The 26,895-nt window shown below is 40.6% G+C and overlaps 1 protein-coding gene across 1 annotated transcript in view; it reads left to right on the top strand.

The window, feature by feature from the left end:
* LOC118814642 (spectrin beta chain, non-erythrocytic 1) overlaps window positions 1-26,581 on the top strand; it is a 67,001-nt gene extending 40,420 nt beyond the window's left edge. Inside the window, 30 exon segments of the mRNA XM_036580343.1 lie at window positions 91-244; window positions 903-979; window positions 981-1,298; window positions 2,423-2,527; window positions 3,094-3,252; window positions 3,851-4,062; window positions 4,188-4,325; window positions 4,483-4,702; window positions 5,566-5,919; window positions 6,500-6,682; window positions 7,172-7,374; window positions 7,742-7,832; window positions 8,042-8,188; window positions 8,671-8,934; window positions 9,066-9,290; window positions 11,947-12,036; window positions 12,639-12,908; window positions 13,802-13,932; window positions 14,312-14,516; window positions 15,207-15,584; window positions 16,822-17,066; window positions 17,351-17,489; window positions 18,780-18,864; window positions 19,359-19,555; window positions 19,906-20,024; window positions 21,377-21,452; window positions 23,737-23,912; window positions 24,804-24,977; window positions 25,094-25,136; window positions 25,857-26,581. Coding sequence (XP_036436236.1) covers window positions 91-244; window positions 903-979; window positions 981-1,298; window positions 2,423-2,527; window positions 3,094-3,252; window positions 3,851-4,062; window positions 4,188-4,325; window positions 4,483-4,702; window positions 5,566-5,919; window positions 6,500-6,682; window positions 7,172-7,374; window positions 7,742-7,832; window positions 8,042-8,188; window positions 8,671-8,934; window positions 9,066-9,290; window positions 11,947-12,036; window positions 12,639-12,908; window positions 13,802-13,932; window positions 14,312-14,516; window positions 15,207-15,584; window positions 16,822-17,066; window positions 17,351-17,489; window positions 18,780-18,864; window positions 19,359-19,555; window positions 19,906-20,024; window positions 21,377-21,452; window positions 23,737-23,912; window positions 24,804-24,977; window positions 25,094-25,136; window positions 25,857-26,075 — 5,397 coding nt within the window. The 3' untranslated portion in view covers window positions 26,076-26,581.
* Window positions 26,582-26,895: the final 314 nt, after the last annotated feature.

Genomic DNA, 26,895 nt, shown 5'->3' with positions numbered 1-26,895 from the left:
ACAGTGATTTATTGTTTTGCTTCATGTGTAATGAAACCTAGCCTCTCTATTATTGGTCATTCATTTAACAATGTGTGCGTGTGAATGCAGGGTCGTCTACAGTCTCAGGACAGCGGGAAACACCTTCATGACGTGGAGGATTTGCTGCAGAAACACACTCTGGTGGAGGCAGACATATCCGCCCAGGCAGAGAGAGTGCGAGCAGTGCAGGCAGCAGCCAAACGCTTCACTTCAGATGAAATGAGTGAGTATCACACTCATTTACATGCATACCTAAATCACTGCATAACAGGAAAAAAAATACCTACGTAAACTAGGGGTTGCACGACTACTGATGTTTACTAGTTGACTACGCATTCAAAGTAGTTGACTAATTGTCAACATTAAACAAAAAAACAACAACCGATGTCAGTGAAAAATATTTTGTTAATAGCTTCAAATTGGAGTGGCAGATGCTGTGGTTTTAAGCGTTTGTTTAAGAATTGTTTATCAATCTAAATGCTAGTGGCAAGTAGCTGCTTTTTTAATGCCGTTAATGCGTTTTCCTAATTTGACCCTTCGAACCACCCATAGTAATGTAGGCTAAAGCCCTGTTGCCTGTGTGACTGTCTCTATGATAGAGTCTGCCCTCTCACTCAGATATATATATATATATATAATCATGTACTTAGACTTCAGTGATGACAATTGGAAGCTGTGTTCACTTTATGGAAATATATTTTTCATGTTCAAGTTCAGGTGAAACAGTTCAAACAGTTATGATAAAGTGAGCTGCTACTGACTATCAACTCTCCCTCCAACATCTCTCTCCCTTTTTTCTCTGTCTCCTTTTCTACTTCCTTGTCCTGTGCACTCTCTCTTCCTCCTGTCCTCTCTCTCTTTCTCTCTCTCCCCTGGTCTAGCCTATAAACCGTGTGAGCCGGCTCTGGTGGAGGAGAAGGTGTCGTTGCTGGGCCAGGCATATGATGAGCTTGGGCAGTTTGGCGGGTGAGCGGCGGGTGAAGCTCGAGGACTCTCGCCGCCTGTGGCAGTTCCTGTGGGAGCTGGGCGAAGAAGCAGCGTGGATTCGGGAGCAGGAGCAGATCCTGGCCGGCGGAGACTGTGGCCGAGACCTTACCTCTGCCTTGCACCTGCTCTCCAAACACGAGGCTTTCAGAGACGAGATGGCCGCCCGCTATGGCCCCCTCAGCAACAGCATCGCCTCCGGAGAGCAGCTGGTGCAGGAGGGACACTTCGGAGCTCCCGAGGTGACAGAGAGAATTAAAGACATCAGAGCGCAGTGGAGCCATCTGGAGGAGGTGAGGAATGAGGGACATGCATTGATGGGTGGATCAGCAGCGTGTTAAATTGTCACTTTTTCTGATGGATCACTTTAAAATCAGAGATGTTAAAACAGGAGTGTGCATTTCCGACCTCACTGCAAATAATTTCCATTACGGATCTAGTAGGAAACTACTTTATGCATAATGACATCTCACATTTTACCACAATTCGGTTTGTGTTTTTTTGGTATAGTTGACTGAACAAGGGCTCTTGAGTGGTGCAACTGTCTAAGCTCCCCCAGTGAAGCCATATCCATCCATATCCAAGAGTCTAAGAGGGCTTAATTGGCCTCTCTCGCTCTCTTTGACACGCCCTTTCCGCAGTCCCTCAGCAGGATGCTAGCCAACATGTCCGTCTGTTAGCTGACATGAATTGGTTATTTTTAAATTGGAGGGAAAAAATTGGGTAAAAACATTAATGTGACTGGAGGACCATTTACACAGTTGTGGAATATATACAAAAATAGAAGCTTTAGTTGGAATTTTTATCTCTAAAACTTAGGAATGTTTTTTTGGCCAAGACGAGTGTTGAGTATTATTGTAATTGGTAAGAAATAATTATAACATTCCAAAATTGATGCAGTTTAATCACCATCTTCAAATCAGTGCAATACACTGCACTGATTTTATGCCCAAGTTAAATGCATAGACATATTATGGTATTTTTTAAACACAGCTGTGTGTAAATAAGGACAACGCCTTGTTTTAATTGCCCTCTCTGAATCAGAGATTTGTGTTCTGGTGGCCGGAGAGCAGATGTGTTAAAATAGTGATAAAACAAAGCGTGTGTTAATAAACACACAATTTTTTGAGATTGATGGATAGATGGATTAACAGAGTGAAATTTATGGCTGGATAGATGGATGAGTGAATTAAGAGCCACTCACAGTGATGGATAGACAGTCATTTGAATGGATGGGTGAATTAAGATTCAGTCATGATGATGGATTGATGGATATACACGAGTAGCACATTAAAACTAAGCTCAATTAAACCGGAATGCTTAGTATTAAAATGAAGTAGCACTTATATACAATTTTATAAACACTTTTTTTTTTTTTTCCTCCTCTTTCTCTCTTTCTCTCACTCACTAATTCCAGGCGTCTCAGTTGCGTGAGCAGCGTCTAAAGGAGTCTGTAGCTCTGCACCAGTTCCAGACAGATGCTAATGACATGGAGGCCTGGTTGCTGGAGACACTCAGACAGGTGACATACTATAAAGCTGATTTTACACCAGACGTGAGGCGGCGCGCGACAAGCCTGAACTACTCTGTGCCGCTTGCTGTTTCTTGTGTCGCGTTGAAATGAAGAACACGTTCCGTCCTCATTTGTTGTTTTAAAATGGATAAAATAAAATACTTTATATTTTACTAAAATACTAAATATATTTTAAAATTTTTCATTCGAACTGCAAAATGTCTTTCTCTTTTACCTTTTAAATCAACTTTATGTTGACAACGTTTGACCATAGCTATAACTGTTTGTTAGAGGTTTGTTGCATGTTACAAAATTATAGCAATAAATACAGTGTTAGAAACAGAGTACAGTGATATACCTGTAACTTCTGTGTTACTAACAGTGTACTTGGTTTAATGGCATTATAGTAATATAGCTGTAGCTGTAATGTTAGTATCTCCTGCTAAAGTAATACAGCTGTAACAGCATTATCAGTAACAGGGGAGTATAGTTAGACCTCAGGGGCTGCAGGTGAAAATTAGCCATTTGGCTAACAAGCGCACATAAATAACATGGTGGTGCTTGTGTTGTGACAGGTGTCGAGTCAGGAGGTCGGCCATGATGAATTCTCCACTCAGACGCTGGCACGGAAACAAAGGGAGGTGGAGGAGGAGATCCAGAGCCATCGTTCTCTCATAGACTCACTGCACGAGCAGGCTGAAACACTGCCCCCTGCTTACGCCCAGTCTCCACAGGTACACACACATGCAGACTGTGAAAATTAGCCAACTTAGTTAAATTGGCAGATTTACAGAAACATTTATTAATATGCATTTTCCCTGTAAATCTAAATATAATGTAAGGCACGTGCTGGTCACCCACTGATAATGGTGGATAGATCATCCAGGGTTTGTTTGGGACACACTGGGTCACCCACACAAATACACAGAGGTTTTTGTACAATGTTAAAATGTGGGGTCATGTCCCATTTGTGTAATATATTAGTAATAACGTGTATTATGTTCCATGTGTTCTGTCGCTGTCCGAAGAAAAACATCTCCAAAATTGAAGCTTTACAGAAGAGGGCAAAAACCCTCTTTGCTTTTAATGTAAGCTAATGAAAGGAGATTTCATTACAGTCAATCTGGAGCATTTCTGTTGGTCCATTCATCAGGAAATGGAAATGATAGCGCCATATAAAGCTTTTTATAAAGCTTATAAAGATTTTTTTTTTAAATGATATAGTAATAATATGGCCATATCAATGTGTCTGTATACGATAACTATGTAATAAAAGTATGTAATACTATGGAATAAAATAATCACTCTTCCCTTTGTTTTTGACTCTCTCAGGTGGAGGGGCGTCTACCTGCGATTGAGCAGCGCTATGAAGAACTGGAGGCTTTGTCGTCAGCACGGCGACAAGCTCTGGAGGGGGCGCTAGCGCTCTACCGCATGTTCAGCGAGGCTGGAGCCTGCCAGCTATGGATCGGGGAGAAGGAGCAGTGGCTGCACAACATGGAGATCCCCTCCAAACTGGAGGACCTGGAGGTGGTCCAGCAAAGGTGAGGGAGGAATGAGGGAGGAATGATAGTTGTAAATGGGCTGTTTGGTTGTGTCATAGTTATAAACGGATTTTATTATGGTTTTAACAGGGTTTTATGCTTCTGCTATGGTTGTAAATGTGTAGGTTTGAAACTCTGGAGCCGGAGATGAATAACCTGGGTTCTCGCATCACAGATGTTAATCAGGTCGCTGAACAGCTGCTGAAATCAGACAACCGCAACAAAGAGCAAATCAACCAGACACAGGACCAACTCAACAACAGGTACACACACACACGTAAAGAGCACTTAAACACAAAACTGCTTAATTACCTAACAATACATGCCAAGACTCACGTACCACTCTCAGAAACACATACTACCCAAAGGCACTTCATCTGAATCAAATCCCATAACCCCTGTCTCTCTGTGTCTGTGTAGGTGGAGTGAGTTCCAGAGAGTGGCAGACCAGAGGAAGCAGGCTTTGGAATCTGCTCTGAACATCCAAAACTATCATCTGGAGTGTAATGAGATCCAGAGTTGGATGAAGGAGAAAACTAAAGTCATCGAGTCCACTCAGAGCTTGGGCAACGACCTGGCTGGTGTCATGGCCCTGCAGCGCAAACTCACTGGCATGGAAAGGGACCTGGAGGCTATACAGGTACAAACAAATACCCGTTAGGTGCTCAAAGGCAAAGGCAGGAGCCTAGAAGTGGTGTAACAATACTAAAAAGTTAGTAAACTGGCTGCCGGTTATTAACTTTTTTAGGTTAAGATACAGTTTTTTGGTTTTTTTTTAAACAGTGAGACAGACAAACAGACAGACAGAGAGAGAGAGAGAAAGATAGAGAGATATGATATAAGAAATAAAGAAACTTTAATTGTCCTGAGGGGAAATTGTAAATGTTTGCTGTAACCAGTGAGAATTTTCAGTATAGTCTGCCGTACCATTTTGCAGATCAAACACAATAACCAAGGCACTCCTCACTCATGTTATGCAGTAGCAGTCTGTCCAGGGGGAATAAAGAACTTAGGCTAATGGCATGGAGTGTTATTGAAGCGATCTTCTCTCACTTTGGGCAAAATCACCCCACACTGTGCCCACTCTGCACCACTCTCATACCCTGATGCACATCATGCAGCTCTTAAGCTCCAGGCCATGTTGCTATAAATATAAACATGCAGTACCCTTCAAAAGTTGGGACACACCTGATTGAATGTGTTTGTTTCATCATTTTCATGTTTTTTGCTTTTTAGAAAAGCAGGTCTCCCAAACAAGTAGCTTTCAGCAGTGCCCCCAAGCTGAATTATGGCAGAGGGGCCTACTTTGAGTAACCTAAAATAGAAGATGATTTTTGGTTTGTTTAATACTACCTAATTCCATATGTGCTACTTCACAATTTGGATCCATGCACCATTGCTCTAAAACGTGGAAAACAGTGAAAACAATACAGTATACACAAACCAGCATACACACACGAGAACACGATAACATTCCATCTTCCCCCTCTGTTCTCTCTGCAGGGCAAGCTGGGAGGTCTGCGCTCTGAGGCAGAGAAGCTGGCGTCGGAGCACCCGGAGCAGGCCGGAGAGATCCGTGCGAGGCTAGAGGAGATCCAGGAGGTGTGGGAGGAACTTCGATCCACCATGAAGCGCCGCGAGGAGTCCCTGGGCGAAGCGTCCAAACTACAGGGCTTCCTGAGGGATCTGGACGATTTTCAGGCCTGGCTGTCCCGCACACAGACGGCCGTGGCCTCTGAGGACACACCCACCTCATTGGCCGAGGCTGAGCGGCTGCTGGCCCAGCACGAGGCCATCAAGAACGAGGTGGACAACTATCGCGAGGACTACGAGAAGATGAGGGCCACCGGAGCCGAGGTAAGCACTGGCAATATTTTTTGCAATTCAGATATCTGCGTTTATTTCAAATGGTGTTTGAACGTTAAAATATATCACTATATCAGCTGATTTGTGTCCCAGCATGCTCTGCAGTTCTACACCACACACTCAGTCTAAAATTGATTAAAAAACACAAACTGTTTCAGAATTTATTTATTTATTCATTTTTATTCGGAACATTTACATTTTACATTACAAACTGCATGTCTTATTCGAAGTGCTGATTAAGTAAACAAATACTAAATATTATATCTAATATTTGGACATATATAATATCTTTTTAAATATATACTATTTGATATATGTTATACAGAACAACCATGCCCACCCCAGGTAAGCACAAATGAATGGCTAAAAAAATAAAAAAGGGAATTGATCATGTTGCAGCACACATGCAGCTTACAGATCTTTAAGGTGAATGGATATATTCTAATGCAATTAATGTGTTTATCAAACCCCAGTTTGGAATAATTAGGCCAGGTTCTGATACTGCATTAACAGCAATTCTACAAGTCTGCATTTCCATTTACCCTGGCCTCTTCTGTGTTTGTGTGTGTAGGTGACCCAGGGTCAGACGGACGCTCAGTACATGTTCTTGGCTCAGCGGCTGCAGGCTCTGGACACAGGCTGGCATGAGCTGCGCAGGATGTGGGAGAGCAGACACTGCGTGCTGGCTCAGGCCTTTGACTTCCAGACCTTTCTCCGGGATGCCAAGCAGGCCGAAGGCTTTCTTAATAGCCAGGTCAGACACAAAGAGAGACATTTTTATAAGACATGATGACAGTTTCAGAATTTATGATCATTTAATAATGCACCACATTACTTCCTACTACTTCCAGTAGCTATATGAGTACTAAGAGATTTTTTTTTCTTCATTGTTTAGTACATTCACTTAAAGGGGAATTTGACCCTTTTTTCCCCAAATTTCTGCATAATTCAATCGTTAAGATGCAAAGTCATTCAAAGTGTTTAAGAAGTGGCTCACTGTAGAGAAACTTGCTTTCATTTTCGGCAAAGGTGCACATATATGGATATCAGTACGCTTAGATGCTTTAATGTGATAATATCTTAGTCATACCACTCACCTCTAATGGACGGATGGTGAAAGAGAGAAATCAATGAGTGAGTGATGATCACCAGATAGAATTTCAGCATTTGTGGTTAAGGCACCAGGATCATTATTCGCTTTGGTTCACTGTAATTTATGTTCTCTTTATGTGTCCCTCCGTAGGAGTACGTGCTGTCCCACACTGAGATGCCCAATAGCCTGCAAGGGGCACTGGAGGCCATAAAGAAGCATGAGGACTTCCTCACCACCATGGAGGCCAGTGAAGAAAAGATCAATGGTGTGGTGGAGTCCGGGCGACGCCTTGTATCTGACGGAAACGCCAACGGAGACAAGATTCAGGAAAAAGCTGACTCCATTCAAGAGAGGTACAAGAGGGAGACTTGTGATAATAAGAAACAACAATTAGTTTTTTTAGTGATAGTATCATTTCTTTAACATTGGGTCCCCGTAGTGGACATAAAAGGCATGACCATATGAGGCAGTCCTTGACTTTTTATTCAGATATTTCAATCTTGAATAACATTACATTGTGTGAACATTTCATGATAAACTAATGGTAACATTATGTCCAAAATAGTACTGGTACTAATGGTACTGTTAGTTTATCATGAAATGTATTCTTAAGAGCGACAATAAGATAAAACCAATAGAACATGGTATGCAATGGGCCCATAAAGACACTGATATCTGTTTGGAGATATCTGTGCAAACATTTCTCTCTTTCTGTATTAGACACCAGAAGAATAAGCAGGCAGCTAATGATCTTCTGGCCAAACTGAAGGACAATAGGGAGCTCCAGCACTTCCTTCAGGACGGACAGGAGGTATAAATACCAGGCACTGTTCACAGGCCTCCACACTGGTTATGGACAGAGTTCAGCTGAATTGCTGCATTTGTTTAGCTTAAGATAAATCAATCCATATATGTGCAGTGATATAAATACTCTAAAGGAAATGTGCTCTTCTCAATCATTTCTCTTTTCTTCTTTCTCCCTCTTTCTGTCTCTGTCTTAATCTCTCTATCGTTCTGTAGCTGACTCTCTGGATTAATGAGAAGATGTTGACAGCTCAAGACATGTCATATGATGAGGCCAGGAACCTGCATAGCAAGTGGCAGAAACACCAGGCCTTCATGGCTGAGCTGGCCTCCAACAAAGACTGGCTGGACAAAATCGACAAGGTACAGGCATCTCACACACATTTCAGAAAGTTGTAAATACAAGTGCTGATGTAGATCCTACTTAGTCAAGATTATTATAAAAACAGTATTTTTCAGAGGTTTGTTAGGAGTAAAAAATCTTCTGGCCAAACAAATTTTGCTCTGTATGGTTTAATGAAAAATCAAATGTGTACAATTTCCCTCAAATGTAATGATTCAAAGAGGCATAGTTAGTGTTGAAACTTGCCTCAGACTGTGTTAAGTTGTTAAGAGATCTACAGAAGGTCTTGCTTACATGGTTTCTGACACAGTGTGACATACTGTTATCTAAAAACATAAACAAAAATATGTCCCATAGCTTGAAAAAAATTGGAGGCAGACATCTTCAAGCCAGATTTTTTTCATTGTTTTGTGTTTGTGTGTGATTTTTGGCCAAACCATTACTAAAGTAGACAAAAGATTTTCACTTTGGTTCTCATTCACCCTCTCTCTCTGTTTCTCAGGAGGGTCAAGCACTGGTGGCTGAGAAGCCTGAGCTGGAGGAGACTGTGTCGGAGACTCTTCGTGCACTACAGAAGCAGTGGGAGGAGCTAGAGAACACCACACAGACCAAAGCGCAGTGTCTGTTTGATGCTAACCGGGCCGAGCTGTTCACTCAGAGCTGTTCGGCGCTGGACTCCTGGCTCCAAAACATCTCCTCTCAGCTTCAGAGCGACGACTTCGGCAAGGACTTGACCAGCGTCAACATACTGCTGAAGAAACACCAGGTATGGCAGCCCAGTGTGGGCAAACTGCAGTAGACCTGGGTGATAAAATGATTAATTATAGAAAACAAACATTAGGTAAATATCAGCAATGTTATTGGGACGTTAAATGGAATTATCTGTGTGTGTTTAAGATGCTGGAGCACCAGATGGATGTTCGTGAGAAGGAGGTGCAAGCTCTGCAGTCTCAGGCACTGGCCTTGGCCCAGGAGGAGGCTGGGATTGTGGAGGTGGACAGTCAGCAGCGCAGAGTGGAGGACAGATTCTCTCAGCTGCAGGAGCCGCTCAAAACCAGACGCCTGCAGCTGCTCGCCTCCAAAGAAGCCCACCAGTTCAACAGAGACCTGGAGGATGAAATAGTGAGATGCACTCCTATACTGACATACTCACTCACTCTCACACGCTTTTGAAGTCCCGCATATACACTCACTTACACACTGACGTATAGTTTGAGCACACGTGACAAAATCATATCTTTTGCGGTTTCTTAAAATGGTTTGCTTCAGAGGTTCCGTTCACTTTCTTCACTTAGGAATCAACAAAGTATGAAGAGTTTCAAAAAGTACATCCATTTATAACAGTTATATACATATATAAATAATGAGTTCTTAAAAAGACAGCTGATGGAATAATAGAAAATAATACAAAAAACATATATTTTTAATTTTTCTAATAAAGGTGGTATTAATCATTATAAAGCACTGATGTCTCTTGTATGTGTAAAGCCCATTCCCAACAACAGTCATCATTGAACAACAGTAATTCTTTAAAGTTATCTATACTGTTTTGGATTGAAACCCTTTAAATTTAAATTTTCCAGGGGTGCCAAAACATTTGCATACACCTGTAACTATGAGGCCATGCCTACTTGTGACTATTAACCTGAGTGAAACTGCAGTTGGCCTTCACATTTACTGAGGCATTCCAGCTTAAAAATAGAGGCTAATGTGTAGTTTTTGTTATGCAGTGTTCATCCCTGTGATGTCAACCAATCCTGACTGCTGGCCTAGTTACTGACCCATACTCTAATAAATACAGCCATCAGTGTAACTCCTACCACGATCATTAAACACACTCATAAAAAAACAGAGAACTGATAACAGAGGCAAGTTTTTAACTTTTTAGCTGTAGGTGTGATGTCTTAATCGGCAGGTAGCTACCATTTTTGCCTTTAGCTTGTTTTCATTTCTGTCATTTGAGTTGTTTGTTACTAGGGGTGGGAATCTCTAGACACCTCACGATTCGATTCGATTACGATTCAGAGGGCTGCGATGCAATTATAAAACGATTATCGATGCATTTCGATGCATCGTTTTTTTCTGTGTAGCATTTCTATTTTCTCACTGTGTGAGCTCAAGTTTCGAGTTCAAGTTTCGAGTTTATTTGTCATTTGCACAACATGTCAGGACATTTATGCATTGAAATGCTTGTGGTGAGGCTCAGCTAATCACTCTACAGAAAGTAAAAATACAAAAAAACAAACTGAAATATATTAAATATACACAAAATATACACAGAATATAGAGACAATATACATTTTAAAGTGACTAAGTGACTCAGTGTTATTGTTATTTAAAGTGACTTGGTACCTTTAAAGCAAAGTATTTGTAATGATCCATAATGAATTTACTTCCAATATCTTTTATTAATAAAACAAATGGAAGTGATGTGGCAAATGAACTAGAAGGCTCTCATTCACTGCTCTTGTTTGGAGCACGAGAAGCTGCTGCTACTCATCTGCGATAAAATGCGCAGTTATGGTGAAATAAGATCCAGTGGTGATGGATGTCCACACAGCACATGTTACAGCTATTCTACCCGTTTTCTTTTGTGATTTTATAACTTCGGTTTTGGTCTCGTTGTAGAGACGGGGGGAATCGCTGTGTCAGTAAAGTATCTTTGAGACGGGTCGTGTGCAACATAGTGCGAAAGCCCTGTTTCGCAACGACTGAGAACTGCAGTGCAGACTGCAGGTCACATAGCAGCGATGCGTTATTCGCGTTTATAAGCAGCGCAGTTGTTTCCTGGTACGTTAAATCTGCAACGAGAGACTGTCAAACACTAAAAAGTCACAAAGATGAAGTCGCTTCTCTTTCAAATTCTCCTGTTCCACTTAAATGGTGCCGCATTTACATTCAGCCCCTCAGTTAGAATTTAAGGTGGAACGGGTAAATTTGAACAAGAAGCTGGAGAATAAGAAGCGACTTCAGCCTCGTAAAACAGTTGAACGCTGAGACATTTAACTGATCAACTTCTGAGGAAGAGTTTTCTGGCGGAGATGGAAGAAAAGCGGCTGTAGGCGAAGCTTAAAGCAGAGCGAAGTAAATCTGCGTTTTCGTTTATATTGTTTAGTCTATACTAGGACATTATCACATACTGAGACATACTGGACGTTAAATGTTGTGGCTCCCAAGGTGATTCGATTTTTATTGAAAGGACAAAATGGCTCTTCTTATCATTTGTGTTGTGACTCCTGACCTAACCTGGCTTTAATGCAGAGGGAGCCGGTCGGATTTCTCACTCATCCAGTGATGTTTTTGTTGTGTGCCACTACAGACTGTCCGGACGCTGCACTTACCCACTTCCCAGTTCCGCCTTTTGTGTTCCGTCAACATTACGTTATAAATTAAATATTTAGAAAATCGATTTTTGACATTTGTGAATCGATTCAGAATCTTTCACGTCCGCATCGTGATGCATCTAAGAATCGATTTTTTCTTGCACCCCTATTTGTTACTCTCCATTGTAATAATTTTAAAGAGTTACTACGGTTACATGACTGCATGAAGATATTCAGCTTCCTAGAACTAACAATAGCAATCTGCCTTCCTTCAGCTAAACATTTCAAAACAGCCCCTGAAAAGATCATCAGAAGAAGGTTTTCCTAGTCTTGAAATCACACATTTGTCAGCGCCTCATGTGGGATATTATTGATGTTGTGCGCTTTTCCTGCTGCAACCTTGCAGTTTATGTGGAATATAATTAACTAACTCTTTCTGTCTGCCTCTTCTGCAGCTGTGGGTGAAAGAGAGAATGCCTATGGCTACATCCACAGATCACGGCAAAGACCTGCCCAGCGTACAGCTCCTCATCAAAAAGAACCAGGTAACACACACACACACACACACACTTTATTTATTTCTGCCGCAAACTGATTGACAGATCAAGTTTTAGTTCAGAATTATGTAGGTGTAGCCAGATTAATTCAGCCAAATAGGAAATTCTTTATTTTGACCTGAATCCAGCTTTATGAGTAAGATGAGCTGAGGTGAGCTTCTTTTCCACTTGTTCCCACTCAGAGATTAAAGACGGTTCACAGCAAATAAAAAACAAAAAAGCACATTTTGCGAAGAGCGTTATCAAATACAGGAATGAAATCTCTTTCTTATTGTGAAGTTTTGACTAATTTGATATTAACCGCTGTTTTTATAGGTCTAATATGCAGTTTCAGAAGAATGTTAACTTGTATTTTATTTGTAATCCCTTGAATTTATTAGAATTAAATGAAGCAAAATAAAAGAATTACTATCCAGTTAACCACACGTTAACATAGCCAACATGTTCACTCAGTTTGGTCCATGTTTTCAGTGAGGTTTTGTGAAAATGATTGTCTCTTCTTCATGTTTGCTTTTGTTCTCCGTTATGTTTGTAATTGCTGCTCATACTTTTTCTCAGGTTTTAGTTCTCTTTTCTCTCTCTATGCTCAGACTCTACAAAAGGAGATCCAGGGCCATCAGCCCCGCATCAATGACATCCAGGCACATGGGCGCAGCATGGATGACGAGCAGCGTGCAGCTCTGGACGAGCGCCTGACCGAGCTCGGGGAGCTGTGGGCCCATCTCATCTCAGAGACTGACCAGAGACGTGCACGCTTAGTCGAGGCTAACAGAGCGCAGCAGTTCTACGCAGACGCAGCTGAGGCTGAGGCCTGGATGGGCGAACAAGAGCTGCATATGATGTCCGAGGAGAAGGCCAAGGTGAGCGTCTGACTCTGGGATGTGTTTCTGTCCAAGAGAAAAATAGAATGATGAAGATACTGTAATATACTGGGTCCCCAATATATTCAATTCCAGACTTTGAACCCAGTTATAACTTATTACAGGACAGAGTGATTCCACAGTGATTAAAGGGCTCTGGTGGTGTATATAATGCATTCATTACTGGCATTGCACATTGAACAGAGCGATCTGGCCATGTTTACAATGCGTTTACAACTGTTATTACAACAGAGTGTTCTGGTGGTAATTACAAAGATTTTATAACATTTTAGGACAATCAGAGTTTGTAAAACATTAATAACTACCATTCCACGATGAGCAAAGCACTCTGGCCATATATGTGATGTGTTTATAACTGTTGTTACAGGATAGTCAGAGTTCTTGTGAGATTTACAAAGAGTATATAGTTTATTACAGGAATATCTGTGCTCTGATAATGTTTATAATGCATTATTCACTGTCATTCCCAAATGTGCAGAGCGCTCTCTGTTTATAACTGTTATTACAGCGTGAGGAGAGTGTTCTGGTGATGAAGATTTTCTTACATATTACAGGATAACAAAAATTTGAAAGCTTTAGTAAATGTTGTGCCCATCATTCCAAGGTGAACAGAGTGATCTGGCCATGTTTGTAATTCATTTATAACTGTTAATACAGGATGAGCAAAGCGCTCTGGTGGTGATTATAATGCCTTTGTAACTGTCACTCCAGAATGAGCTGAGTGCTCTGATGTTATTTATAATGCATGTATAACTGTTATGACAGGTTGAACAAAATGCTCTGGCCATGTTATAATACATATATAACAATTATTACTTGATAAGCAAAGCGCTCTGCTGATGTTTATAATGCATTTATAACTGTTATAACAGGATGAACAGAGTGCTATGGTGATGGTGAAGAAGCACCAGATCCTGGAGCAGGCACTGGAGGACTACGCTCAGACCATCCATCAGCTGGCCAATAGCAGCAGACTCATGGTGAACAGCGAACATCCTGAGAGGTGAGGACCTTTCTGGCTTTCTAACTAAGCGATTGTCCTGAAATTGGAATTGTCACAGAATCTTCACTCAGACTAACATGATAATAACCCTAGCTTTGTTTTTGTACTAGACAGAAGGGCAAGATAACAAATCTGATAACATTGCAATCAAATACAGTAGAAAACATGGAAATTTCTGTATTTAGTTTAGAATGCAAGTAATAGAAGGTTATAGCCACCAATTAGCATATTACCTGAATCAGGTGAGTGGGACTGCTGTAGTCAGATGCAACCTGAATATCGTCAGTGTGGCCTGGAACAAGATAACTGACGTGTCACTACAGGTGAAAGTGAATATCTTAATGCACTGAAGTTGTTGTGTTTTCTCTCTGTGTATCAGTGAGCGGATCACGCTGCGTCAGGCTCAGGTGGATAAGCTGTACGCTGGGCTGAAGGATCTGGCGGAGGAGCGGCGGGTCAGGCTGCAGGAGAGGTTGAGGCTGACCCAGCTCAAGAGAGAAGTGGATGACCTGGAGCAGTGGATCGCAGAGAGGGAAGTCGTTGCCGGCTCTCATGAACTCGGACAGGACTACGAGCATGTCACTGTACGAAAGCGTTTACTGTTTTTATTGATACTCTCCTTTCTCTCATATGAGATACGACACTGAAAGAATATGAGTGTGTGTGTAGAGATGTGAGGTATTTTTAGGTGTTTTGTTTATAGTTTACTCACCCGTCTCAAGATTTGGTCACCATTGTTAAAATGTGATGCATTCTTTATGTTAATTTTATTAAAACTTCGCTTTTGATGCTACATCATTTTAGAATTATCTGTGGCTCTGTTCCTCATTCAGAACACAACCTTTTTTCCTTTTGGACATGAAAAGTACATTTCCTGAAGAAAATGCAGTGATCATGCAGTTTAAGCAGTTCAAAAAGGTTGTTACTAGAGTTTTGCTAGATGGTTGTTTCAGTGTTCCATGTGGTTGCTAGGGTGTTGCTGGATGCTTGCTAAGGTATCCCAGGTGTTGTTACAGTATTGCTAAGCAGTTGCTATGGTATCCAACATGGTTGCTAGGATGTTGCTAATGTACTTGTATTATCGTGATATAAGCCTGGTGCTCAAGCTTTTGCCCGCATTGTTCTGCCATTCTTTTAGGGGAAAAAATGTAGTTTAGCGGTCATTTAGGATGACCGTTGTTAGGTTTTGAGTAGTAGTGCACATATGACACATTTGTTTATATCCATAAGTTTGTTAATGAAATGGTCGTTTCTTCTCTCTCTCTGTTTCTCAGATGCTGAGAGACAAGTTCCGGGAGTTTGCTCGGGACACCAGTGCGATCGGTCAGGAGCGAGTAGACGCCGTGAACGCTCAGGCAGATGAGCTGATTGAATCAGGTCACCCGGAGAACGCCAGCGTGGCCGAGTGGAAGGACGGTCTGAATGAGGCGTGGGCAGACCTGCTGGAGCTGATGGACACGCGCACGCAGATGCTGGCCGCTTCATACGAGCTGCACCGCTTCCACCAGGACGCCCGTGAGGCACTGGGGCGAGTAAAGGAGAAGAGAGAGGCTCTGGCCGGAGCTGAACTGGGCAGAGACCTCAACACTGTCCAGCACCTCCACCGCCAACACACTGCCTACGAACATGATGTACAGGCACTGAGTGGACAGGTGTGTGTGAGACAACACATCATCACTTTTATAAGAAAACACTATTTCTGCATAATAACTCTGTTAAGGAAAAAACAACTTCAGGGAAACCTAAAGCAGATGCCCCCATGTGCTGATAAAAGCTAATGTATGTGCATACTTTGAAGTCAAAATGATTTAAAACTATATTTGAAGTTTGCTGCTTTAGTTTTGCACTGGGGCTTCAAGGCTAATGTAGCTAACAAATAATGGAAACTGCATACCTAAATCACACACTTGCCACTCACTGTTAAAGTATGTGTAAAGTAAATTCAGAGATTTGTTTCTGAACACTTTAATCATGTCAGAAAATAAGTGCTGAAATCATATGAAAAGATTATGAACTATATTTTATTGAATTGTGGATTTAGACCGTTAACCTGTTTTTTATGATTTTTGTGGTGAGGACTTTTTGGATGGGCCTGAAATCATGGCATGACACACTGGAGCCATTCTTAGCATGACCCCTTTCCTAAAACTATAATGTTATAAGAAATACAGCGCATTGACATCAGTGTTTTTCCCATCTTTATTTGGCTAGGTTATGCTAGTCAGTAATATCTTGCTAACTTGCATAAATGGGAACGACTGGCCGGCAAAGACTTAGCTCTCTGCAGTCCAACCTTACTGCGATTGGGTGTGGTTTCAACGGACCAAAATAGGAAAAAAATCAGGCTTCCAGGTGTCCTCTACTATCGTTTTTTGCTGAGATAGACCTTTTTACAATTTTATAGGTAACATTATCTTATATAGTGTAAAAATCACATGCACATCTGTTGTAATTAGATTTTTTGCCATACTCTTCCTTTATTAAACAGAACTGTATCTTGCAGTGTTATAAAGGGGAAAAACAGGGAGAAATGCCACCCCTTAAGAGCAGCTTAAGCATTTCTGTTCATCCGTTTACCAAATATTGGCTGATGATCCGTAAATCTACACAGGAAATAAACTGGAACTGGGGGCAAGATAAATGTAAGGATCAAATTTCTGAATGATTTGGGCCATAGCCGTTCAGTAAATGTATCCAGATTACATTTGGTCCCATCATCTAATCTGTAGAGAAAATAAGTGGACAAGGACCTCTTACTCTGAGGAGCTTCTTGTCTCAAGTTACCCTGTTACAGTATATAACAATACAGGGTGTATACATTCCCTTACCTCCCCTTATCTCCTATCCATCCCCATGATTTTTATTAACATTTGCCGTTTCACCCTGCAGGTGACACAGGTGCAGGACGATGCGGCTCGTCTGCAGAAAGCATACGCTGGAGAGAAAGCCGAGGACATCCACCGGCACGAGCGCTCTGTGACCGAGGCCTGGGAGGGGCTTCTGGCCGCTACTCAATCCAGACGACTGCTCCTATTAGATACAGTGGAGAAGTTCCGCTTCTTCAACATGGTCCGAGATCTGATGTTGTGGATGGATGGAATCAACCTGCAGATACAGTCTCACGACAGCCCCAGGTCTGTACAAGCACACATACAGACTTTTTAACTGAAGCATTTACAGTTTTCCTAAAACACTATATTCACTCTTACATACTTTTGTGTAAGAATTTATAGAAATAATAGCACATTTAGAAACAGAAGCTGCTTAAGGAAGTGTACGGACATGTAAATATGCAAATACTCACAAACAGAGATAAAAATACAGACAGGCACACTAACTGTTTAAATTCTAGCCATGCAGAATAAATAATAATGGATTATTTTAAACAGTGTAATAATTTGCGTGCGGTGTGTTTCAGAGACGTGTCATCGGCTGGGCTGGTGATAGCAAATCATCAGGACATTAAAGCAGAGATTGAGGCCAGAGCCGGCAGCTTCACCGCATGCACTGACATGGGAAACACACTTCTCAACAACAAGCACTATGCTTCAGATGAGGTATACACACACACACACACACACACACATTCTCCTCAACAACCACTATGCTTTAGATGAGATATTTACACACACACTCTCCTGCTTCAGACATTATTGTAAACAACACATGTACATTATACACATACACTCCAGTGCAAAAAATGGGCCAAGCCCAAAATGGCAAAACATTAAACTTTTAAAATCTTAACAACAACAAAAGATCATTAAACAAATAGATAAAGTAACTTAGTATGGCAAAGCTTTTCCCTTTGATTCCTTTCAATATTGAAGTCTTGTGGGTGTTTCTGCTTGTAAACTTGCAGAAAACCTTTTACAGAAAGAAGAGTCAGTATTGTTCCACTCAGCACTGATGGCTTCACACAGTTGAAAAACACTGACAAACTAGTTCGTGTTTAATGTGAGACCAAATATTCTCTGTAGAGTTTAAATCTGGACTGTGACCAGGTCAAAACCATCAGTAAAAACCAGAAGCCTCAAGCAATACGTATAATATCAAATCCATCATTATTTAATCTGTCCACTATTTACCTTTGTGCACCTGCTGCCACTTTAACTCTTCCATCCTTCTAGTCTTAAAAGCCCACAGTTACAGCTGCGTCCTCCCAACAAAAGATTCCCGAAGGAGTCACTGACATTATGTTCCCCTTCAAAGAGACACTAACATTCACACAAGCAACTACCCCAATGCATCTTAACTGCCTCGTAAATTGTGTAAAGGTGCTGAGAAAATGAAACTCCTGTCTTAATCGGATAAACAGTACTTTCATCTTTAAGAGAGAGGAGAAAATCAAGCTCTGCACTTGCTTCAGATCTGAAAAAACTCACAGGTCTTTCTGTCCATCCTTCCACTGTGAGTCCAGACCTGAACATTATTGAATGTGTTTGGGATTACTCGCATTGTAAGAAGAGGAAAATTCAACCCACTGCTAAGTCTGAACTTTTTGAGTGTGGAATAATATCCCTGCAAGTTTATCTAAAAAACTGTAAGTACGTTGATGAAAAGAATGGTCGCTGTAATAAAGGAAAAGAGTGGACACACTAAATACTGAAAAATGTGATATTATATTTAGTTGTTGAGGCTTCTGTGCCACTTTCTGTTAAATATGTTTTCTGCTTTTTCCTGACCCTGAAAAATTAATAATTTGGCTATTTTGACTGGAAATTTAATAAATAATACTTTAACTTGTACACAGTACTGTAGATGTACTTTACTTAATCCACACTTAAACGAAGCAGTCAGTTTACATCTGATAAGCTCACACATAAACTGTCTCTTTTGTTTTATAGATTCGAGAGAAACTGGAGCAGCTTCAGGCGAAGAGAGACGAAATCAACCAAAAATGGCAGGACAAAATGGACCACCTACAGATCGGTGAGTGGATATCTGTGTGTGCATGCATGTAAATGAGTGCATCATTTACACTTATCTCTAATTCATGTTTCTGCCTGACGCCAGTCTAAGACCAGGTATCCGTATCAGGTGAATATCAGTAGAAAATGCTACATTGAATGTTGAAGAGGGGGAAAAAAAGAGTGAATGTGATTGAATCCAAAAAAAATATATCATGAAATAGTGCTCAGTCACGCTGATGTGATGTGATGTTAGCTCTGTGGTTGTTCGTTTGGGGTTGTTGTGATTGAGAAGTTTCAGCATGATTGGCTTCTTTTGGATGCTTTAATTAAAAAGAGCTTATTTTAAAGCTTAGTAGAAGAACAACTGGATACTGAATTCTGGCTGTACAAAATGTGTCCTCTGTGTCCTGTGTGTTTACTGTCAGTGCCATTTTTGTTTGCTTGTTTCTTTGTTTCTTTTTTCTTTTTTTTGGTTACTGAATATTGCTGTTTTTGTTTATCTGCATGTGTTAGTTCTGGAGGTGCTGCAGTTCGGCAGGGACGCGTCAGTAGCCGAGTCATGGTTGGCAGGTCAGGAGCCGCTGGTGCGGGCAGCTGAACTGGGCTCCAACGTGGACGAAGTAGAAAGCCTCATCAAACGTCATGAAGCCTTTGAGAAACTCGCCGCAGGCTGGGAGGAGCGCTTTGTACTACTGGAGAAACTCACCACGGTCTGAAACACGCACACACATTCAAACTGCGGGTGCGCTGATCATGATCATCCATCTAAGCAAATTTTTTGGCAGATTTTTATTTGCCATAGATTTTTTTGAAAGCAACAGACAACAAAGACAATAACATTGTGAATTTACTTTTTACTCAAAGTTTGCACTAATATGAAACCCGTGGGCAGGTGGGTTGGGTAGGCCTAATTGTGGATTGCGGTCAGGACGATTGTGGATCATGTTAGGAGCAAAAAAACATCCGTTTGTGTCTGTGCACCCCCAACTCATACTAATATATACCTAATATATAACTTTGTTTGGTCTCAACCTTCTCATTCCTCTTCTCCTCCCTACAGCTGGAGGAGCAGGAGATTCAGAGAAGGAAAGAAGAAGAGGAGAGAGCGAGAAGACCACCCACACCTCCTCCCGTAGAGGAGGTGGTACAGTCTGAAGCAGAACATGAGTCAGCAGCCAGGTAAATTTAAGGACTATACCATTATACAGGTTATAGGGGAGGCATGGCGAGCGCGGCATTATGATTCTTTTCTTCAAGCAGAATGTATTTTGTGTGAGAATATAATTAAATTTAAATACATTTATTTTAAATCTATTGCCAATTTATATTTTTACAAGGGCTGCTAAAAGAGTGAAATAAATAATCCAGATTAGTCGTCTTTCTTCAGTTGCTTTGTCAATTGCTCAAATTTGATCCTTACAGGTTTATATAGTGTTAAAGAATGTATTTATTACTTTCAGTAGTCCAGCAAAATTATTTTAGTTGTATGAATGCAGGATTCGCATAAACCTGAACATGAAAATGATGTGATTTTAACAGAATGAATACAGTTTCTAGGTTTTATCCTTAGCATCCAGTGAGAGCAACAGTGGCTGCATGTTCCAACCAATGAGTGTGTTTAATGCGTGTGTGTGTACGTGTATGTACATACATATATAAGTACATATTCATAAAGTCAGTGGCTCAACTCCTCTACGGTTGTAGCGTCTTGCTCATACAGCTCTTGTTACAGTGGAGGCACTCAAGGTGAACTGTAGCTTTAAGCTTTGCTCTGGCTTTTGTTAGCTTGCTACTCATTGATTTATCCCTATGCCTCCGAACACTGTCCAGCAAAGTCGGCTGAAGATGCCGAACATATCACTTTAAAGTAATTTGAAAGTAATAATTGAGTGAGAGGACTACAGTCGCAGATTCTGTCATAGAATACAGCATTCAAACTAGGAAAATGCATTAATGGCAATAAAATATTTGTGCCATAGAACAAACTTAAAGATGCTGTTATTTCTGCGTGTTAGTGCACAAGTTCTATTTATTTGTGCATTTAACATATTGGAAAAAGTAAAACTTAAAATGTAAAATGTGCTTTTGAGTAGCTCATATTTTATGATTTATTATCATTTTTCTCCAATATATGAAATTCAGCAAATAAACAGTAATTAGGCATTAAAAATGTAAAAACTTTACTGGTGAAGCAAAAACATTCTTAACTTTGAATGGCAGAGGTTTTTGTCAGTTCATTTTCTATTGATCCATTCATCATGACATCGTGTCGCAATGTAAACGTCAACTGACATTTTCAAATAAAAAAAAATTAAATAAAATCACAAAAATGGAGATACAAGGTATTTTCCTGACAGAAACGATACATTGCCGATTATTCTGTGTACATGTATATACATTACCACATACTGTATATACTGTTGTACATACTTTAAATTCAAGTTGACTTCAGGGGGTGTAAAATGCCCTTGTACAAATTGTATGTGTGAATACATGAGTAATTTCTCTGACTTGTTTCTTTCCTGCTCCAGGACAAGTTTAGACCAGACCACGCTGAACCAGTCAGTGTCTGTCAACGGAGTACACAGTGACCAGGACACATCACAGGTAGTGCACCTGTATATGTTTATACTGTGTTTCTGAGGCTGTTGATATCTCTACAAATAGACTTTACATTCTTCTCCCTCTGTAAACTCTCATCATCACACTGGAACCTCGACAAGTCTGAAGAACATGAACCACATCTGAGTGTCGCACATTGAAAGTCATCCTGTTACATGTTCAGTGCTGTTCCTTCAGTCCTCTATATGTTGTCCTGTAGATATACATGTGTCAACATAATTAATGGAGCAGAAGAGAGAGAGGAAATGTGTGTCAGAGGTTTGTAAGAAGCAGAATCAGGAAATCGGCATAATACTAACACTCACTTTGTTTGTGGAGTCATTGTGTCAGTGTCAGCATACTTTTATGTGTCCGAAACTCATTACATCACGCACACACACACACACACACAAACACACTAACATACTCTTGTCACATCTCTTACCTGCAGTCCTTATCGGTCTCGGTATCTGAACTGCCGAATCTGGAACCTAAACCACTTTCTAAACCAGAATCTAAACCGGTCTCTAAGCCTGTGCCAAAACCCTACAAGGCACAGCAGCGTGTGAGTACTAACCCCTTTAGAGCTGTGCTAACCCTTAGCTTTAGCCTAGCACCATTGCTACCCCTCTCATCGCTGCCTGCGCTTAGCAAATATAGCTACCTAGCAAACCAGTGGTTGCAGTTTCCCACTTGGCCTGCTAGAGGGCGCCAAAACCACCCCGTGGCACCCACAGCTTTTCATGTCTTGCTGGAATTGGAGTATGGGTTCAGGTCTTGCTCGTGTTAATTTTAATGTTTCTTTTGTAATGCTTTTGTCTTGTTTAATGTTCAAATATTTGTATCAGCCTATGAGAACAATAATAATTGGAAATAAACTCATTATAGTCCATATTAAAGACCATAATATAGTCCTTATTTTAGTCCAACTTGTTTTTTGGATTTAAAAATCCAAAAAAGTTGCTACATCTCCTGAGATTTAAAGGGAGATGTTTTTCTGTTCCTATCTATTAATTGGAATAGTGGCTTTCTTCTTCTTTATGGCAAAATAGACTTCATGTTAAACGATATGAAACTTACCCTCCGTCTTTGATTTTTACTGCAGACCTTGTAAAGATGTATGTTTTAAGTTTTAATAAATGTGTTAACAGTGTATACTGGACTATTTTTTGGACCATAAAGGCTACTTTACGTATGATTTGAAGTTTTTTTACCCTCGTATGTAACAACTTTTTTTTCTTTTGGCCCTCAAAGTTCATGTTAACATCTTTGCAAAATACCCAAATTTATAAAAACTCCTTGTGGCTGGTTAAGTTTTCCATGTGTGTCCCAGCATTCCCTGTCTGACCACATCATTCGCTGTGTTTTTCCATACCACTCCCAGTGTTCCATGCATTTCCCAAATTTCCTCACTGCGTTCCCCCCCATGATGTCACTGGTCACGTTTGTCTGTAAGGCTGTCTGTTCTTGTGTACTTTGAGTTTGTGTTCTGGCATGATGTGATGAACAGTCTCAGTCTGCCAGGTGAACAGATTTAAATCACAATCTTTCCTGTGACGATACTTTTTTGAATATTAAGTCATGGTGATGTTACGTCTGCTGGAGTTTATCATGAAATGTTCAACTTCTCTATTACAGTATTTGCAGAGTAAAAAAAAAAAAACACTTTTCACAGCTTCCAACCTGGGGAGGAAACTAGCTGACTATCTAACTAACCTTAACTAAATAGATACTATGCTCTTTTGGTCTTTGCTGAGTAGGGAAATGCAACGCTGTGCTAGTATGTTAGCTAGCTAAGCTAATTTAGCTAATGTAAGGAAATGGTCAAGGTAATGGGCTACCTTAAGTAGCCAGTCTATCCAGGGAAATCGATCACTTTAGCTCCTTCCTGCAATAAGAATATTAACCTAAAGTAACTCAAAGTAATTGTTGTAGTTTTTTTTATTAAGAACTTGAGTAATTTTCTTCGTTTATACTTTTCTTGTATTTAAGTGAAGCTCGTTTGTAAGATTTTATGGAATTGAGTCAAATGAAATTCATATTAATTAGTTGTGTTGTTAAAAATACAGCATTTAAAGTTAAGGATTATTTGTTACAGTTAAACAGCTTAGTTTATTGTGTTTGTTAACATTAACAATCAATACTGATGCCATGCTGCACTGTGCGTCACCCATCATTAACTGAACAGGTAGATTCAGGCCCATTATATCACGTGTAATCAAATATTAACTAGTCAGAAGTCTGTCGCTCTAAACTAGCGGAAGAGTCTCTGACTGTATGTGTCTTGCAGGGGTCAGAGTCTGAGTCTGTGAACGGTCCGGGCCGGGACAGCGGACTGGACACAGCCTCTCGGCACGACCCCTCAGCCACATTGCCTGGCAGAGTGGACCCCACCACAGAGGCCATGGAGGGCATGCTGTGCAGAAAACACGAGATGGAGAGCCACACAAAGAAAGCAGCCAACAGGTACAGTGAGAGAGAAAGAGGGAGGGAGAGTGAGGGAGATGGTGTTGGGCTAGAGGGAAGGGAGAGAAAAAGGGGATGAGTGAGTTTATTTTCCTGTATGTCAGTTAGTTACACAGTGATATGGGTCTATAATAAGGTTCACATGTTTGACATCAGTGTTCGTGGGGGGGGCTGTTCTGAGATGCGAGACTTAGATATAACGTTAATGTTGGTAGTCAGTGAAACTCCAGTGAACAACTTTGTGCTTTCTGATGAAAACCTACGTAATTCATATTTTTGGAGCAGCATGCTAAAGGGGTCTTTCCTTACCTTACTGTTCTTCCCGTCTCTGCACTCTTTCCCCTCATAAAAGGAAAAGGTTTGGGCCCCCTTGGCCAAATGACGTTTTGTTGATTTTCTAAGTGACAAATAAATTAACACATCTTCTACAGAGAACGCATAAAATGTGCAGTTACTGTATTGTTTGTTATTTAATGCACAATTACTTTTTCTTTTTTAATAAGTTTATTTGCTGAATTTAACGTATCGTGAAGAAATTAAACATAAAATGTGTCCTGTGTAAAAGTTATGACACATTTTTATATTTTATATTATTTTAAGTTTTGTCCAGTATGTTAAACTCAGCAAATACATAGACATTGTGCACGAAAAATGGCACTTAAACGCCACATTCAAGTGAGCTCTCAGTAGAAAATTAGTATTGTTAACTTATTTTCACTTAGAAAGTCAACAGAGAAATGTAATTTGACCAGGGGTGTTCAAACCTTTGCACATAACTGTATGTTTTTAACAACTTTTCCTGTACAGCTTAATATAAATATATAGATCACAACAAAAAAATAAGATCAGCTGACCCCGAATATTTTCTCTCTCTCTCTATCTCACACACAGATCATGGCAGAATGTGTACTGTGTGTTGAGGAAGGGAAGTCTGGGCTTCTATAAGGACAATAAGAGCGCCTCTAACGGAATCCCCTACCACGGAGAAGTTCCCATCAGCCTCAGCGAGGCCACCTGTGAGGTCGCCCACGACTACAAGAAGAGGAAGCATGTCTTCAAACTGAGGTGACAGACAGAAATACAGATAGATTACATGCAGCCAGATTTCCCATTGGATAAAAACAGTGCAGTGTGGTGGTTTAGGGCCTGAGTAACGTTTTTCCTGGTGTTGTTTTCCTCAGGCTGGGAGATGGGAAAGAGTTCCTGTTCCAGGCCAAGGACGAGGTGAGTATCTTTCCACCCTGAGACTCAAACCCTCAGCAGGAAACAGCAGGCAGGGCCGTCCTGCTGGTCATTATTCGTGTTATGGAACTGAAGCTCCGTGCTAGTGAAGGGCAGTCTGGCTCTTTTCAGTGAGTCAGATGAGTCGGCTCATTAAATTAAATCAATTAAGCTACATCACTAATAAATACATTTCTAATTTGTCATGTCTTTCCTCAGTTTGTCTCTTCCGGGTGTCTTAAAATTCTTATCATTTCTTGTTTGATTTACATTCCATACTTAAAAGTGTAAATTCCATAATTAAAGTGTAATAACAGTTTAATTAGTTATATTATACATTACATTTACCTTGCATTGTTTATTTATATTTACATAATTTACATAAATTATGCTGTTGATAATGATTTAGTTTTACATGCGATTTACATTCTGTATCAATGGGTTCATGTCTGCACAAATACATGGCAAAAAATACCGCAAAACAAGACAACAGTAACTTTTAATCAGACTAAAATTACAATATCTCCTTTTTAATCTACCAACATAAATGCAGTATTGACTGACAGTTTGAAATAACAGTATAAACTGTGTCGTGCTTTCATAACATCCAGAGGAACTGCAGCCTCTAAGGGTTCATTTGATTTAATTCAGATTTTTTGGCTATTCTTAGTCACAGTGCTGCACTTTTTCCTGTTCTCATGTCTTTGTGTATCTGTCTTACAGGCTGAGATGAGTTCATGGATTCGTGCCATCCACTCCTCCATGCCATCGAGCGCCGCTGGTGAGCGCTCTCCGGGCGGTCAGCGCGGTCTGAGCCGGGCGATGACCATGCCGCCCATCTCGCCCAGCTCGGGTGAGGCCGGAGGAGTGACCATGCGCAATAAAGAGGGCAAAGAAAAAGACCGCGAGAAGCGCTTCAGCTTCTTCGGCAAGAAGAAATAAAGAAGCACTGCACCGTACCATTCGGAAAAGGGAGGAGTGAAGCATTGGTCACCCAACACTCAAAACACAAACTGATACTGTCTGAGAAAACAGAGGAGGACAGCGCCCTCTACTGTCACATCGCTCTACAATTTTACTTCCACTTTTTATTTCTTTGCGTCATCTTCATCTCTCTGTCTCACTCAGTGCCATACAGGAGAACATCCTTCTCTGAGCTCGCCTCCTAGCTCTGTTAACGACTCCAGCCAATAGGAGGCAGGCAGGTTAGTGTCAGTGACCAGTGAGACCCTTGCTGATTGGACAGTTTTTCCAAACTGAAAAAAAAGGCATAGAAAGCGTATGCTAACTCATTTTTTCTTTATTTCAATATCATTTCTGTTTCGACCTTGGGGCTAGCAGGCTTTCCCATAATGCAGTGATTCCAAAGTTTCTATTATTTTCCTTCATTATCGATCTACTTCTTTTCTCTCTTTTTATTTGAATTTCTTTGTGAAGGACCAGAATCACATTTTGGTATTGATGTTGTTACCAGTAATATATCTGTTGTTATTATTATTTATCTATTTGCTGTTGCAGTTTTTGAGGATAAAAAAAGTAATATTTAATGAAAATTTAAGTATAGCTAGTCCTGTTTTAGAGAGGGTAAAAAAAAAATCCACACTCTTCTAGAACCGAGTATGAAGAGTTCTAGAACTGGTCTAGAGTCAGCTTCTGGAATCTGATAGTTGATGAGGTTTCTTTTGTAGAATTGACAGCACATGAGATATTGTTTCCTTTGTTTTTGAATTGACAGATTATTTTTTTCCCCTAAAGAGTAGTT

The sequence above is a fragment of the Colossoma macropomum genome, unplaced genomic scaffold, assembly GCF_904425465.1.
Source record: "Colossoma macropomum unplaced genomic scaffold, Colossoma_macropomum, whole genome shotgun sequence".
Lineage (NCBI taxonomy): Eukaryota > Metazoa > Chordata > Actinopteri > Characiformes > Serrasalmidae > Colossoma > Colossoma macropomum.
The sequence above is the reverse complement of the archived record's forward strand: the minus strand, read 5'-3'. Positions and strand labels throughout refer to the sequence as shown.